Source organism: Sturnus vulgaris, chromosome 16 (assembly GCF_052056855.1).
Source record: "Sturnus vulgaris isolate bStuVul1 chromosome 16, bStuVul1.hap1, whole genome shotgun sequence".
NCBI classification, from domain to species: Eukaryota; Metazoa; Chordata; class Aves; order Passeriformes; family Sturnidae; genus Sturnus; species Sturnus vulgaris.
Genome location: NC_142258.1, coordinates 13886072 through 13901508, shown reverse-complemented (window position 1 = coordinate 13901508; position 15437 = coordinate 13886072). Strand labels below are relative to the sequence as shown.

Sequence of the window (15437 nt, the reverse complement as noted above, 5' to 3'; positions counted from 1 at the left end):
GCGCCGGGCCAGCCGGGGGCCGGGCCGAGCCGGGCCTGCTCCCGCTGCGCTGGGCAGCTCCGGGGAGCCGCAGACTGAGGGAATGCCAGCACGGTTTGGGCTGGAAGGGATCTTAAAGATCATCCCGTTCCACCCCCTGCCATGGGCAGGGACGCCTTCTACCAGACCAGGTTGCTCCAAGCCCCGTCCAACCTGGACACCTCCAGGGATCCAGGAGCAGCCACAGCTTCTCTGGGCACCCTGTGCCAGGGTCTCTCCACCCTCATAGGGAAGAGTTTCTTCCATATATCTAACCTTAATTTCCCCTTGTTCTGTCACTACTTGCCTTTGCCCAAAGTCCCTCTCCAGCTCTTTTGGAGGTCCTTTATGTACTGGAAGGGGCTCTGAGCAGCCTGCTCCCTGGAGCAGTCTCTTCCTTACAGATGTTCCAGCTCATGCCCCACATGATGCCCTGCTCTGGCCGATGTCCTGCCCCACATAGGGACATGCCCATGCCATGGATTCCGGCTGCCCCAGGAGCAGGGAGCCTGTGGAACCACGAAGGCACCTCTCTGGCTCCAGTGGTCTTAGCTGCACTGCAGGGGCTAATTAAAATACCAGTATTCTAACACAGTCACAGGTAGTTTCAGTCACTTCTCACCTGTCCCTAGGGCTCCAGAGATACTTGCTCTGAGATTTAGGTGTGCTGGGTCCCATTCTGCCCTGGCAGCTCTGCCTGGGGTCACTCTGGGCTGGGGCACAGAGCTCCCACTTCCCAGGCAGGAACAGCAGTGCGCCTTGCAGGCTCCTCTTTTCCCTGTGTCACAGTGAGTGACCAAGCTGCAGGTGACAGCGGGACAGACAGGCTGTCCCCACATCAAGGCACAATCTAGTGGGAGACATTGCCACAGCACCAAGTTTAGACTCTTGAGTTGGAAATGCCGTATGGAGTATCAGAAATATCTGCCTTGCTCACACCTTGCAGCACAAGAATGCATTGTGGTGGCCTTGTGCCCTCCTGTCTTCTCCACAGGCAGCATGGGGCTGGCACACAGCAATTTTGGCACTTCATCCCTCGTGAGACCTGGCAGCCCCAGGCCAGACCCACCTTACGTGTTGTGACCTTGGCTTTGAGCACAACTATAGACCAAAGAGAAAAGGCAACAGCATTTTGCCAGTGTGATGAAGCTGAAGCTGGGACATTTGTCCCCTTTGGACATCTTTCACTTCAGTTTGGGGGAACTCCATGGGCACCACTATGGGCTGGCCGGATGTGGCTGATGCTGTGGGTCCCAGAGAAATATCCTCAAGCCCTGGTCTTCTCCATACACTTCTTAGCTTCCCTTCTTTCCGTGCCCCCATGCCTGTGGGGACCCGGAACCAGCAGTTAAACCCATGTTCCTCAGACCAAGACATGCTGCAGAAGATGATCACCACCATCTGCTCCCTGAAAACCACTGCTGAGGGCTCCCTCAGCAAATTTCCCTGAGGTGCATGCAGCAGAGCTGGGTCAGTTACTGGAGAGCTGTTTGCAGAGAGCTTGGGCTCCCCAGCAACCTGCATGGATGGCACAGGTTCATGGGGTGACTAGGATGACAATCTTTCACAAATCCTTACGGAAAATGCACTGAAGCCTCCTAAAGGCTGCTCTGGCTGCAGTGACCTGCCATGTCACCCTCACAGCTATTGGAGCAGCCACCCATCCCTGGTATCCCAGTGTCCTGGCCACTTCCATTGCTCTTGTCCCTCCCACAGTGCCAGGAGAATTTTACCCTCTGAAATTCTGATGCCCAGGGAGACCCACAGGACTGGGGATGGGATGGCACTGGGGGTGATGTCAAGGTCTCCTGCCCCATCCCAGGGGCTGCCCAGGCTGTCCCCTCCTGGAGCAGGGCAAAGGGCTGATTTTTCTCCTGGTCACAGTGGAGGTGTCTCAGGAGCTGTACCAGAGCTCTCTCTGTGAGGTGCCCACTGGTGAGGTGCTGCCGGCTTCTTTGCTGGCAATGCCCCTTGGCTCCAGCACGGCCAGAGCTCTTCTCTCTTCCCAAAACTTCAGGGGCTGTTTGGTTTCTGAAGCTCTGGCTGGGAACGCAATCCTGAGGCCTTGCAGTGCTGGCCCACAAAGCCCCACACAGGCTGGGCTGACTGCTGGAGCAGCACGAGCCCATAGGGACCTGTCAGCCACATGAGAGCTCTGTGGGCACTGACATCTCTGTCATGCCAGGCCACTGTACCAGGTTGTGCCATCAGACCTTTGCCAGGTGAACGGCAGGGACACACTCAGCCCATCTGAGTCCCCAGGCCACTGCAGCCCCCTTGTCCCTCTGCCTCGTGCACTGACATGTTTGGGGGGGACGTGGTCACTGTCCTCTGTGGCGCCCCAGCACTGGCCATGCCTAGGGCCTGGCAACAATGCCAAGGAGACTCCACCACAAGTCCATCCAGGTTTGGGGTGTTGCTTTGCTGGGGGCCTGCAGGAGCTGGCACTGCCCAGAGCAAAGCTTTGGTATCTTAAGCCAGCTCAGAGGCCTGGAGGATGTGGCTGCCCATCTGGAGAAGGTGCTGGGTGAGATAAAGCAGCTGCTGGGTGTAGAAGGTACCCACGTGTCCATGGTCTCAGGAAGTGCTGCCCAAAGGCCTGGGGGCTGCAACCTCACAACCCACTCTCCAGGAACACATTGGGGCGTCTCTCAGGATGTTCTCACTAGCCACTCTCTGGGACTATGATTAACACACCTCCCTGCCTTGCCTGGGTTCTGCAGTCACCCAGGGCCACGTCCTCCCCAGGGGCTGGGTTTTGGCAGGGAGGTGCTGGGCCAGCTGCAGCAGCAGTGCATGAGGCTGCAGGAAACTGCAGAGCAGCTGTGGGGTGACACTGAGGACACCTAGATGAGGACAGTGTCCGGGCACAGCTCAGGAGCCACTTGTGCCACAGCTGGTGCCCGAACCACGCTGGGTACAGGATTGTCCAGACTTGGCATATCTCCACCTGGAAGCAGCTCAGCATGCCAGGATTTTATCACCATGCCATGCTGATGGAGCTGGGGACAAACAATGGTGGGTGGCTCTGGGGAGGCTGAGGGGAGGTCAGGGGATGATGTAGCACCCAGGTATGAACAAGGTGCTGAGGGAGCAGGGCTTGGGTGTTGAGAACAAGCACTGGTGCTGGTAGGGGAGGGGATGGCTGTCCCCCTGTACTGTTTCTGCTTCTCCCCCTTCAGCAATGAAGATTCCCCCCAACTCTGCTCCTGGCACACCACAGGGATGGTGCTGCATCTCCAGGTATTCATGCAGGTGCCTGTTCTGAGTGTCCCCTGGGCCACCAGCCCTGCCATGTGGGCAGCACTGCTTCTGAGCAGTCCCCAGGGAGCTGCCGAGGGTGAACAGCCCCACACAAGGCTGTTGTCCTTGTGCATTGCAGGTGCAGGTGACAAAGCAGGCTCCTGCGGGCCAGTGCCAAGCTCACAGGTGTCTGGACTGGCCAGGGGGCTGTGAAATGGCACGGGGGGCTGGGGAGGGGCACATGCACCAAGGCTGTGCTGCCTGGCCTCGGGGGACTGGTGGAGTTGGGGTCACACTGCCCTGACACCCACCCATTGCAGTGGGGTAACACCACAGGCCAGAGATGCTCCCTTCTCTGTTGCGTCCCCTGTGCAGTCCCTGAGCTCCTGGGGACGCATCCAGAGTCTGACGGGTTTGGGCTGTGCCATGTCCCCATCTGACCAGTTAGAGGACCAGGTCTGTGGTCTGGTACATGGTTTTCCAATCCTGCTCCTGGTGGCCCTGGGGCAGTCACAGGCACGTTCCCGTCCTCATCACCCAGGCCTCCGTGTGGCTTCACCTGTGTTTCTCAGGAGCTGTCTCTTCAAGGCTGGGGACAAATCCCTTCTCTGTGTGCCCTGGGTGGCTCTGTGCAGCACCCTCCCACCTCACAGACCATCCCTACTCCCAGCAGGACTCCACACTGGCCTGGATGTGCTCACCACAGCTGAGACAAAAGATGCACAGCCCTGGCTCACACCAGAGCTCACCAGCTTGGCCTTTTCATCTCAGTGAAGGACTGAGGGTGGCAGCTCCAGCACAGCTCCATGCAAGGATGCTTATAAAGGCCAGCTCCAGCTCCAGCCCTTGCTCCCAGGCCCTGCCCAAGCTGTCCAAGAGGCACCCTGGGTGAAACCATCCCTCCTACATTGTTTATTTTAGCAACACAAATAAGAGACTGAAATTAATTATTGACTGGGAGTGCAGGGGCACAGCCTCGCCAGGAAAGGGTCTGGCAGGGACAGCAATCTTCAAGGGACTTGGGGGAGAGGGGATAAGAGCCATGTCACAGCTAAACACCCAGGACCTGTAGATGTTACAGAGGATCCTGAGAACTCAGCACAGCCGTGCCTGCTGGGGTCTCACACCACAACTGATGTGGCAGAGCTGCGCTTCTGGGGCTGAGCCCTGGATGCACTTGGCCAAAAAGCAGTTGGCAGGCACTGTATAGCTGGAACGGGGCGCTTGGAGCAGCTGGAGATGCAGCCAGCCCTCGTGGGATGCACTGAGCCACTGGAAGAGGGGATCCTGAAACACTCCAGGCTCAGGGCAGCTTTGCCTGCGTCCCGGCGCTGCTGCAAACGAAGCAAAGACACTGGGTTCAAAGCAGAAGAGCGTGTATTGCAAGCGGCTGCGGCGCATCCGGAGGGACTTCCAGCCGCCGGGAGAAAAGAACAGAGGGGTTAAAAACGATCCCAGTCTCTAGGGTTACACTGTGTCATGCAAAACAGCCCTGGGGCAAACCCCACCCCGGGAGGTTGAGGGGAAGGTGCGCTGGCCCAGCCGGACCACCAGGGACCCCCTGCTCCCCATCCGCGGCTGGGCGAGGGGCCAGACACCTCCCCAAGGGCTGGTGTCCCCCAGCCCTGCTCACCATCGAGGATGGTGTGTGTGGGGTGGAGGCTGTGGTGGTGCAGGAACAGCCCCTGCTCTCTCCACCCCTTACAAAAAACAAGCCTCATGGGGTATCTACCCCCCACCCAGTTGATCGGGGCCAAAGGATGGGGGGAAACACTCAGGCACAACTCACTCTGCCTGGTGGGGTGGCCCAGGGAACCCTGAGGAAGGGACCTCCTCTGTAAATGTCACTGGCATGCAAACTCCGGTGTCCCAAGAGAGGAGGGGGTGCTCCCTCCCCAAGAGTCTGGCAGCGTCAGGGTCCCAGGCAGAGGCCGGCACCGGTCCCACGCAGCCTCCCGCTGTCTCTGGGGAGCTCCATTCAGCTCGAGAACAAGTAAAAACTACTTCAAACCAAACCCATGCAAGGCAGCTATTCGCTCATGTGTCTCGGCGGCTGCCAGATGCCCTGGCAGCAGAGTTCCTCTCCTCTTTGGGGAGGGGGGGAGAAAAAAAAATATATATATTTATACGCAGGGGTCCCCACTGCGTCCGCTCTCCGCCGCGGCCTCATCTCTCTGCCTCCATGGTCACGTTGGCCTTCTGTTCTGCGCTGGCCTGCTGGGAGACGGCGGCTGGCCAGCCCGCGGGCTGCGCCGGAGCGGCCGGAGTCCACATGCTCTGCTGCTGCCCGGGTGGAGAAGCCGTGGGCCAGGCGGGGTTGAAGGCCCCGTGCTGGGGCAGCGGCGGGGCCGGGGGTGGCGGGGAAGTCGCCATGGAGGCCACGGGGCTACTGCTGTTGAAGCTTTCTGAAGCCTTGAGGCGGGAGAACATGGTGAGGGCGTCGGGGAAGTTGGGCGGCGTGGCCGGCGTGTTGGCGGGAGTGCACATCTGTGGGAAGGAGACAGGGGGTCAGGGGAGTCCTCATCCTCTGCCTCCCACCAGGGCGTGGCACAAGACCCCTTTGCCCCCCTACTGTGGTATATGGAGCCCCCATATACCCACTGCTGCCCACGAGCAGCTCTACTTAAAGGTCTGAAGGCTCATGCTGTGTAAGAGCTCCTGGCAGAGGACCGAGACAGGACCCCTGTGCCCAGCCAAGTCGGGGATGCCCTCTGCTCCACAACCCACTGGTGCCATGCTGGGCCTGCAGTCTTCTGCCTCTGTGGGCACAAGGCTCAGGCTCAGCTCCCACCCCCCAGGGGACTGGGCACGCTCCAGCCCTGCTGGGCACCTGCTTTGCATGCTCCAAATCCCCAATTGTCCCAGAGAGTCAAACAAGGCTACAGCAGCCAGTAAATCCTTAAGACACATCTGCCCAAGCAGATTATGGACTGCCAGGGCATGAGAGTTAAGGGACTGAGTCTGGGGACAGCTGGAAGAGAGCAGAGGCAGGCAGCACCCACGTGTGGGTGTTTACACACCTCCAGAAGCTCTGCAGGCTGCACCAGAGCCACGCTCCAGCGATGCTGCAGGAATCTGCTCGCTCCAGCGAGCTCACAAGGACCTGTGTGTGTGGCTGCTGCAGGATGGGAAGCACCATGTATCTGTGAGTGTGCTTACACACGTCAGTGCTTCAGGCTCCTCCAGGCTCTCTCTGCCATGCTGTGCTGGTGTGGACCACTGGCTATGCCCAAAATGTCCTCCCTCAGACCATCCCTTTTGGAAGAGCAGCCTTGAACCATCTGCAGGGCTCTGCTGTCCCACTGCATAGGGCAGGCTGTGCCACCAGCTGCTCTCCAGGAAAACCTTCCTTGGCAGACAGCTTTGGCAGTGCCCAGCCAGACCTCCCTGTCTGCACTCCTGGAGTTGGGAAGCAGCGAGCTGGACGTGAGCACCAGCCTGAAGCACCTGCCAGCTGGTGCTCTGCCCTGAGAGAGAGCTGAGGAGCTGGGAAAGCACTTACCATCTGATGGTGGTGGCTGTAGGGGATGTTTGTTTCTTGGAAAAAAGCACTGAGAGCAGTCTGAAAGGAGGGGAAAAAAAGGGAAAGATGATGTTACTACCTGCATCCGAACTGGGCACCCACCAGCATCCAAACTAGGCACCCACCTTACCTCTGCACACTACTACACCCCAAAGATGATCCAAAACAGGCCCTGGGGGGCCTTGAGAGCTCAGCTGCTCCCTGTGCCCAGGCAGGGACCTGCGCCTGCCATCTGCTCACACCAAGGCAGGTGGTAACCATGTGTATTTGGGACCACCATCCTTTCAAGAAGCAGCTACTGTCGAGGCAGAGCCCAGCAGGTGTTTCACAACTCACAGTGACGCTCTGTAACTACCGTGTGCTGGGAAACAAAGGAAACCAAATCCAAGCCCAGCAGGAACCAGTTAAAAGCATGTCCTCAACAGGACATGATCACAGTCCCCATATTCCCACCAGGAGATCCCCAGAGCAGGTGCCCACCCCATATGCCAGAACATTTCCAATTCAGTTGCAGACAGAGCAGAATGAGGACTGACATTGTTTTGTACCTTCCAGTTAAGACCAGTACTAGTGTGGTAAATATGTCACATGCCACAGACATGTGAGAGGACAAGAAGGGTTGCAGGTAGGGAAGGCCAGGGGAACAGGATGGTCAGGAGGGCAGACACCCAGCCCAGGTCTGGGAGGAGCAGAGGCAGCAGGAGGTTTGGGGGTGCATAGCAATGAGCTGATGCAGGAATGGTGAAAAGTTCTTTACTCAGAGGGTGGTGAGGCCCTGGCACAGGGTGCCCCAAGAATCTGTGGCTGCCCCATCCCTGAAGTGACCAAGGCCAGGTTGGATGGAACTTGGAGCAACCTGGGGTAATGGAAGGTGTCCCTGCCCATGGCAGGGGGGTGGAATGATATGACCTTCAAGGTCCCTTCCAACCCAAACCATTCTGTGATTCCATGATGGTGACTCCTGTTCTGTGCCAGGCTTCAACTGCATCAGGGCTAGAAAACAATGTTTTGATTCAGTTGTAGATGCAACTTGTTGGAAATGTAAGATAATTGGTTTGGATTCAGTTCTGGTTGAAAGAAAAGCCCCCTTCAGTGCCATTCAGGCCTCTCTCCAGGGCCTTCAGGTCTCCACTCTGGGGTGTGAGGTGCAGGGCTGTGGCCAGGTCCTGCCACACTACCCGAAACTCTGCTCCCTTCCTGGAAGGCAGGGATTGGGGTTACCCAAGCTGCTGTGGAAAAAAAATGCAGAAAAGCCTAGAAAATGCACAGGGAGGTTGTACCAAACCTTGCTCAACTGCAGCAGCCACAGTCCTGCCACCACACATGCTCCTCATCTCAGTGTCCACATGCTCCTGTGTCATTCCCAGGGCCAGGATGCAAGTCAGCTTAGCTCATTGATCCAATGGGAAAACTAATTTTGCCCCAAGCATCCAGGCTGGCAGGCCCTGGGAAGGCGAAGGGGTTTATGGTTTCCTGGCTAAACAACAGAAAACTATTGGTATGACCAGGTGGCAGCCAGAGCAATGTCTGCAAACAATGATCCAGACCTGGGTGGGGGAAGCAATTCCTGCTGCAGAGTCTGGCAGCTCCCAGACCTCGGGGGGAGTGTGCAATAGCTGGGCTGGCAAGGCTCTTCCCTGCAATAGCTGCATTTAATATCACAGCACCTGAACTCTGCACCCGGGCTCGCTGCGAGCTCAGAGCCCGCAGCTCCTGCAGGCAGGACCCACCAGATCCCAGGGATGGCCATGCAGCAGGAATAGTGTCTGTGACCCTGGAGAGAGCTCTTGACAGGACAGCACACGGCTCTGAATTAAGGAAATGTCCACCAGAGACACAGACATTTCTAAGGCAGTGACCCCCCTCCCACTGCCACACTACCCTTCGTCCTGGGTGAGGTTGGACGTCAACACCCACAGGCGCTATCACTGACAGAGTCTGATAAGAGAGGGGGTAACAGCAAACGGGAAACACAGGCAGAGCTGTGGGCACAGCCAGATACCATAAGCTGATTATATCTGCTCTGTGCTCCTGTTTTCCAAGTGGCCTCATATCTGGGACTGTGCCACTGGCACACAGGGGCAGAGAAGGTCCCTGCTGTCCCCCTGAGCTGCCCACCAATCCCTGCCAACGCTGGGATGAAAGCTGTGACTGGGCAGAGGACGCACTCTGCCAGTGCAGGCCCCTCTGCCTAAAACTGTGTCTCTTCCCCTCCATCCGCCCCCTTCCAAGCACGGCAGAAACAGCCCCTGTGCCCAGCACAAAGCCCAGGACCTGCAGTCACCTCCCAAGGGACCTGCAGAGCCCCAGCCCGGCCAGCGAGGGCCCCATGATCCCCTTGGTGCCACAGGGGGCCAGAGACGCACACGTAACCAAAGCTACTGATGTCACCTGGGCTCCAGACAGTGTCACAAGTGCCACGGTGACTGGTGCAACAGCAAAGCCAATTAAGGCTCCTCTGCTGGAGAAGGAGCCCAAGCCCAGCTAAGCTCTGACCCTGGACTAAAGGGCCCATTTCCTGTGTCACCGTGGTATGTGTGGGAGCAGGGCAGTCCCACACCCCTGGCCTGGCCATGCTCAGCAGGTGACCTGTGTCCCCTCCCAGGATGCAAAACCAGGAGTTTCACAGGAGAGAGATCACACAGAGACTCTGCCAGGGTGCCAAGAAGCACCTGTGGTGACTCAGAGAGAGAGAGGGTGTCTGGAGGTGTGAGCTCTGCCAGCACAGGGCACCCAGCAGCAGGAGCAGCCCTGGGGGCACCCTGTCCTTGAACCACCAAGGAAGGGGCTTCATGAAACATAAATACATAAGAGGAAGTGAAATCCAGCCATGGACACAGTGAGTGAAGGCAGACACCTGCTCCTTCTCTTGTTCCCCACACACAGCCTCTCTACACTGGAACGGAGGCTCTTAGCACCAGGAAAAGGAAGGAATGGGTGGGTTTTTTTAGAAGCAGTTTCTTCTTATCCTTCCCAAACAGCCCCAAGGGCAATGAGCACATAAAGCCAAATATCTTTCTACCGGAGATGGAGCCTGATCCACTGCCCAGCCCCATGTGAGACTCTGCAAACTCTGAAATGTCTGCCTGGTAACCTGCTGGGTTCCAGCCACGGAGGAGCTGCTCTCCCTGGCTTCTCCCAAAAAGCCAGGCCCTGGAGGCCGAGTGCCAGCCTTCACCCAGAGACATTCCAGGTTGCTTTCTTGGGCCTGTAAACCTCCCCCTGGGAGCAACAATGGCACTGCTCCAGCTGCTGGAGGGCTGGACTGGCAGTGCCATTTCTGCTGGCACCCACAGCAGCCATCCCTGGAAGCATGGAAGGGCCCACAGAGCTGCAAACTAAACAGGGCACAATAGGAAAAAGCCTGTCCAGGGTCCCTAGAAAACAGGAGTGGAGTCACAGTGAGTGGGAGAGGCGATCCACACTCTACTCATGAACTGCACTGTTCCCCAGGGATAGATGGGATGAAAAAAAATTTCTCCTTAATCAACCCCTGAGTACGGGACAGACTCAGATCAGTTCACACCACAGCCAAATGTTTTCCTGATCTCCCACTCTGCTCACTGTGCTGGATCACGTTCCTTCTACCCCAGAAAAACTCTGGGTCTATGAGGGCTGGCAAGACACACACAGAGCAAACCCGCTCTGCAGCCTTCACTTCATCTTCCTACACACGATGGCCCCTGAGCAGCCAGCCTCACAGCAACCCAAGCCCAGGGAAGTGGTCCCAAAACACCAGCATCCCGAAGCTGTTTGTGTTCCACAGCAGCCTCCTCTCCCTCCTGCTGGTGACAAACACCCCAAGGGCAGTCACAGGCAGCAAGAGGGACACTTGCCCACAGAGGAAAGGTCCTGGGCAGGGCACATGGATGCCAGGAGTGTCCTCACCAGGACAGAGGCACAGAGATGGGACAACCCAGCTCCTGCTGTGTGCCACTGGGCCACTGTGCTAGCCTGGCTCCCCTGTGCAAAAGCACCTCTCCCCGTGGTGGCCTTACAGGCAGGAGCAGAATCCTCAGGTACAAGCAGGCTGATTGAATCCCCTGGAGCAGTGCTTTGACTCCAAGGAGATGGTTAATTTATGCTGCCTTCTCTGTACTGAACTTGCCTGAACACCCCCAGTTTATACTCACTGCAGAAGCAGACCAGCCAGCAAACGGGTGCTGCACTGGAATAAAAAAAACCTCGGGAGTATCCCAGAAAGGAGGTGAGAGCAGGCTGGAGTGGTCGGGAGGGGAGCCCTCCCCAGCGTGGCTCCCAGAAGGAGCCGTGCCCAGCGGCCATTTTGCAAAGGGAATTATCTGACCGTTGCACCAAAAGTGAGTGAACATGGTAACGGCAGCGTTTGTTTACAGCCCAGCTTCCTCTGAGTCATGTGAATGCCCAGCCGGCAGGAGACGGCTGTTTGTACTTGTGCAACTCGCCAAACGGTGGCAAAGTTCTGCAAAAAAAGCCTTTTGAAAGACACGTTAAAACTTCTGTCATCCCTCCCCGTTTCTTTTGCGACACGCGCGGAGGTGGTGGAAAAGGATCCCGCCTGTCCCAGAGGGCCACTGTCAGGCTGTGTTAGTAAACAAACGTCGGAGCACGTTACACATGCAACACATTCCACGCCAGCGGTGCTCCCGTTCACCGGGCACGGCGGTGCGGATCGCCGGCCCGCTCTTCTGCACATCCCTGCAAGCCCACCCCGCGATCCCCGGCCACGCATGGCTCGGTTTGCGATGCCTCCCGGCCTGTGATAGAGCATTTGGGAATGCTGTGCCCGCACGGCGATGGAAGGCGTCCGTGCTGGGTCCATCGGGCCGCGGCTCCGTTACGGAACAACCCCGGGAGTGCCCGCGGCCCCCGGGCAGGAGCAGAGGTGCTCCAGCCACGGAGGAGCTACAAACGGAGCCTCCTGCTCCCCGGCCTGACTCAGATCTGCTCCCGCAGCACAGCACAGACACTTCAATTACCGAGGTGCCATTAGCGTCAAATCCATCAGCTCCAGCCTAGGGAGCTGCAGAAGGGAAGGAAAAATCCTATTTAGAAGGCAATTTACAGGCGACAGCCACCGCACCCCTCTTTGCTCCCTGCACTTCAGGGGATCTCCGGACGAGCTGAGCACCCTGAAATGCACCGGGGATCACCCCCGGCACCCCCCGCCCCACGCGCGGCGTTAACCCCTGTCAATGTCACGGAGTATGCCCCCCGCGAGTGAGAGGAAAACGCGTCTGGAGCCAGAAAAGCTTTGACCTACAAAGTCTCCTCTCCCACGGCTGCCCAAGAACTCAAACTCCCCGGGGCAGGGCCGTGGGAAAGGCTGCGCTGGGGTTTTCCAGCCCACGGCCACGCGGGAGGGCTGGGGCGGGGGCGGGGGGGAACAGGAGGAGGCTTCGGCGGATTCGGCGCATTCGGCGCCCCCGGCCCGGCCGCGGTCCGGCGTGGGGCCCCGGCACGCTGCGAGCTCCTCTCCGCGCACCCCCCGCGCAACGTGGCCTCCCGATCCCCGCCCCGCGTGGCGCCCACGCTCCCCCGAGCACCCCCGGGGGCCCGGCCCGCGCCCCGCCGCCACCGCCGAGAGTGCGGGCGGGCGAGTGGCCAGCGGCGTGTCCGCAGGGCCGGGCACCGATCCACGCTGCCCGACCCCCCCCGATGCCCCCACGCGGGAACCCGCCCGGGGCCGGTACCGGGGCGGCGGCCTTACCTCGAACTGCCAGTGGGCCGCCTGCAGCAGCTGCTTGGCCTGGTCTGCGGCGCATCCGGCCGCCAGCACGAACTGGTTGATCATCACCTGGTGCTTGAGCTCGTCCATGGCCCCGGCCCCGGACCCCGCCGCCCTCAGGGCGCCGCCAGCACGGCGGGGCCGGCGGCTCACGCCAATGTTTACCGGGCACTGACTCACGGCGCCCGCCCAGCCCCGCCCACGGCCGCCCGGGGCGGAGCAGTGCGGCCCGGCCCGCGCGGCGCCGCTGGGACTTGTAGTTCCAGATCACCACGCCATCCGGCCGCCCTGCCCCCGTCCGGACCACGATTCCCAGCAGGCCCCGCTTTGTTGGCGGAGCGCTCCGCGCGCGTTGAGTGACGCGAGGGGCCGGCCAACCGCCGCCCGCGGCTTGGTAGTACCTGACCGTATATGGTCAACAACGGCGCGGCCCCCAATGGGAGGGCGGCGGGGGCGGGCGGCGCGCGGGGCGGGGCCGGGGCGGGGCCGCGCGGTCACGTGGGCGCGGGCGGTGTTTACAGTCGGCCGCGTGCGGTTTCCTGTTGACGTGAGGGAGCGGTGGGGCCGCGCCGGGCCCTGCCCAGCCGGGGGGAGCGCGGCCAGCGCCCTTCAGCACCGTGAAACCCTCGCCGGCCCTGCCGTTACCCTCCTGCAGCCTACGGCGGTTTGGTGGAGACCCCTTGGCCCGTAGCTGCCGTACAGCTCCGAGGGGCGGTGGATTAGCAGCCCCTTGACCCCCGCGCCCTCCATCAGCGCTAATAAACCATGGGTGGGTTACCCATCTCCTCTTGGTCCCGTTTTTCCCTCATGCACAGCGTGTCCGTGCATCACTGAGGCAGCTGAAGGGAGAGGCGGCAGCGAGGGAACGTTCTGGAAGGTGCCGGGGGGGCTCCCGCGGCCGTGAAAGGCTCCTTTGAGAGCGCGGCATTGCCGCAGTAGATGAAAGCTGCGGGGCCTGGGGCAGCGGACAATGGTGTTGCTAAGGATAAGCAAGCATAGACACGCGGTTTGCTGGCCGGGGCTAGTAACACCAAGGAAAAGATGAAGGGAGCTGCCGGCTCCAGCCCCCTCCGCTTTTCCTGAGCGGTGATTCTGGGCTGTCTCCTGCAATTTGGAGGAGTTTTAGCCTGGCTGTGAGTAGATTGTTCGCTAACGCCTCTGACCCTGGCTGGCATTTTGCAGGTGTTTCTGAGCCGTGAGGATTAAATGGCTGAAGCTCATGCAGGTAATGCACTTGATCTCTGGGGTTTGCGGCCTCTGCTTCGTGGACAGGAATTGTTTTGGTATTGTCCAAAGCTGCTCACCATTTCCACATGTTTTTTAGTAACCCTTCCAGAGTTACGCAACAATTCAGCCTTTCCAAGCCTTGGGGAATTTCAGAGCCAAGGGGTTTTCCTTCTTGTTCTATATATCTCACTGCCTAAACCCAAGTGAGAGTGCAGTTGTGTGTAACAGTGGAACATATCAAGAGGTAACCACTCATTTCTTACAAGGTCAAGACAACCCCCAGAGAGAAGTAGCACACCAAGCCACCAAGGGAGCCACCAAGGTGTAAATACAGCTGGAAAAACGTATCTCCTGAATGATTATTTTAATCAGAAAGAGCTAGGTATGTGTAGAAACCTTGCAGCTTGGAGGGAGAATGGTTGGGCCTGGCCCGGCAGGGCTTTCGGGAAGGGCTGTAAACCCTTTAGAGCAGGGCAGTGTTTAGGGAGGCAAAGTTCATGAGCTCACCACTCCTGGTGAGCTGTAACAACATGTGTTGTCTGCAGGGCTCCTGAACCTTGTTGTTCTACGGGTACCTGGCAAACACAGCGAGTGGGAACAACAGAGACAAAGCAACTTGCCTCACTGGGTAATAAACCCCTGAACATCTGGACTTTGGATGAGCTGCCCTGGTGACCGGGAGTTTTGCAGGGAAACATATATCCTTGTTTACACGGGTGTGCTTGTAGCTGCCTCCCCAGCAGACGTCCAAGGAGACTCCTGAAGGGCAGCTGGGGGTGGCTGGAGAAACGTGGCAGTGTGAGGGTGGATGTCCCTCTGGCCCGTGTGCCTCCTCTGGGCTGCAGCTCTGTGGATTCTTCTTCCTGCAGTTTCAAAGGATCCCTCCTCTTTCCTGCTGCTCTTCTCCAGGTTGTGCCAGAGAAACAGCTCCAAGATCATCTTTTCCTGATGGGTTTTGCTGAGCTGGAAGGCAGTGCAGGAGCTGAGGTCTCCTCACCACCTCTGGGGCTCTGCAGACTCCTGGTGGCAGGAGCCCTGGCCCAGTTTCACCCTGGTCTTCCCCAGTTTGACCACTCTCACCACCATGATGGCACTCAGAGTCTCAGGCTCCCTTGAGCCTCGTGGAAATGTTTTCATCCCTGTCTCACAGAGGACATCCCTTCTTCATGGCTTTCCTCCCTCATGGTGCAAGCAGACCTTTGGGCTGGCAGCACCAAAATGAGGACAAATACATCTCAGGGAACCCAGAGGTGAAGGTGCAAAACCCGTTCAGGTGGCAGCACCAGGGTTTGTAGGGCTGTTGCTGTTCCTTGCAGCTGCCCCAGTGCCCAGTGCTGGGGGGAGTGCTGTTCCTCTAGCCCATGGGACCCACCTGAGGAGCTGTGGGACCCTGAGGTGGGCTGGCAGGGCAGTCCTGCTCCCTATCCTGAGCCATCCACTCTCCTTCCCCATGCTGCTGGCAGTGGCCCCTGATGGGATGGAGGAGGCAGTGGTGCAATATCCTGCCTTTGTGTGTGCCAGTGCCTGCGTCCCGCGGGCTGGGCGGGGGCAAAGAGCTGCTGCCCTTCAGCTCTGCTTGCTCCAGGCCCTGGGATTTTGGGTGGAAGGGCTGAGCCCTGCCCTAGCACACGTCTGCTATTGTGCCTGTCTGTCACACACATCTCAAGGAGCAGGGCCCTCCGGGACAGCTTCTCCAGCCAAAGCCCCTGCCCTCCCAGA

At 59.0% G+C, this 15437-nt stretch overlaps 1 protein-coding gene and 1 long non-coding RNA gene across 2 annotated transcripts; one reads left to right on the top strand and one right to left on the bottom strand.

Annotated features, from left to right (window-relative positions):
* Positions 1–4620: 4620 nt before the first annotated feature.
* UBALD1 (UBA like domain containing 1) lies at positions 4621–12699 on the bottom strand. Its single transcript, XM_014890972.2, has 3 exons — positions 12474–12699; positions 6764–6823; positions 4621–5748 (listed from the first exon to the last, which is right to left on the bottom strand). Exons 1-3 carry the CDS (start codon positions 12579–12581, stop codon positions 5428–5430), a joined length of 489 nt encoding a protein of 162 aa, XP_014746458.1. The 5' UTR covers positions 12582–12699; the 3' UTR covers positions 4621–5427.
* A 781-nt stretch (positions 12700–13480) lies between these two features.
* LOC148221923 (uncharacterized) lies at positions 13481–14370 on the top strand. The gene is made up of 2 exons (XR_015807259.1): positions 13481–13716; positions 14264–14370. It is a non-coding gene; the product is annotated as an uncharacterized LOC148221923 (long non-coding RNA).
* The last annotated feature ends 1067 nt before the right edge of the window (positions 14371–15437 follow it).

Bases quoted from the DNA above. Each gene is read 5' to 3' on its own strand.
- UBALD1 (XM_014890972.2), bottom strand. From the start codon at position 12,581: ATGGACGAGCTCAAGCACCAGGTGATGATCAACCAGTTCGTGCTGGCG. The intron at 6,824-12,473 runs GTAAGGCCGCCG...CCCTCCTTTCAG, and splicing joins CGGCCCACTGGCAGTTCGAG to ACTGCTCTCAGTGCTTTTTT. The intron at 5,749-6,763 runs GTAAGTGCTTTC...TCCTTCCCACAG, and splicing joins ACAGCCACCACCATCAGATG to ATGTGCACTCCCGCCAACAC.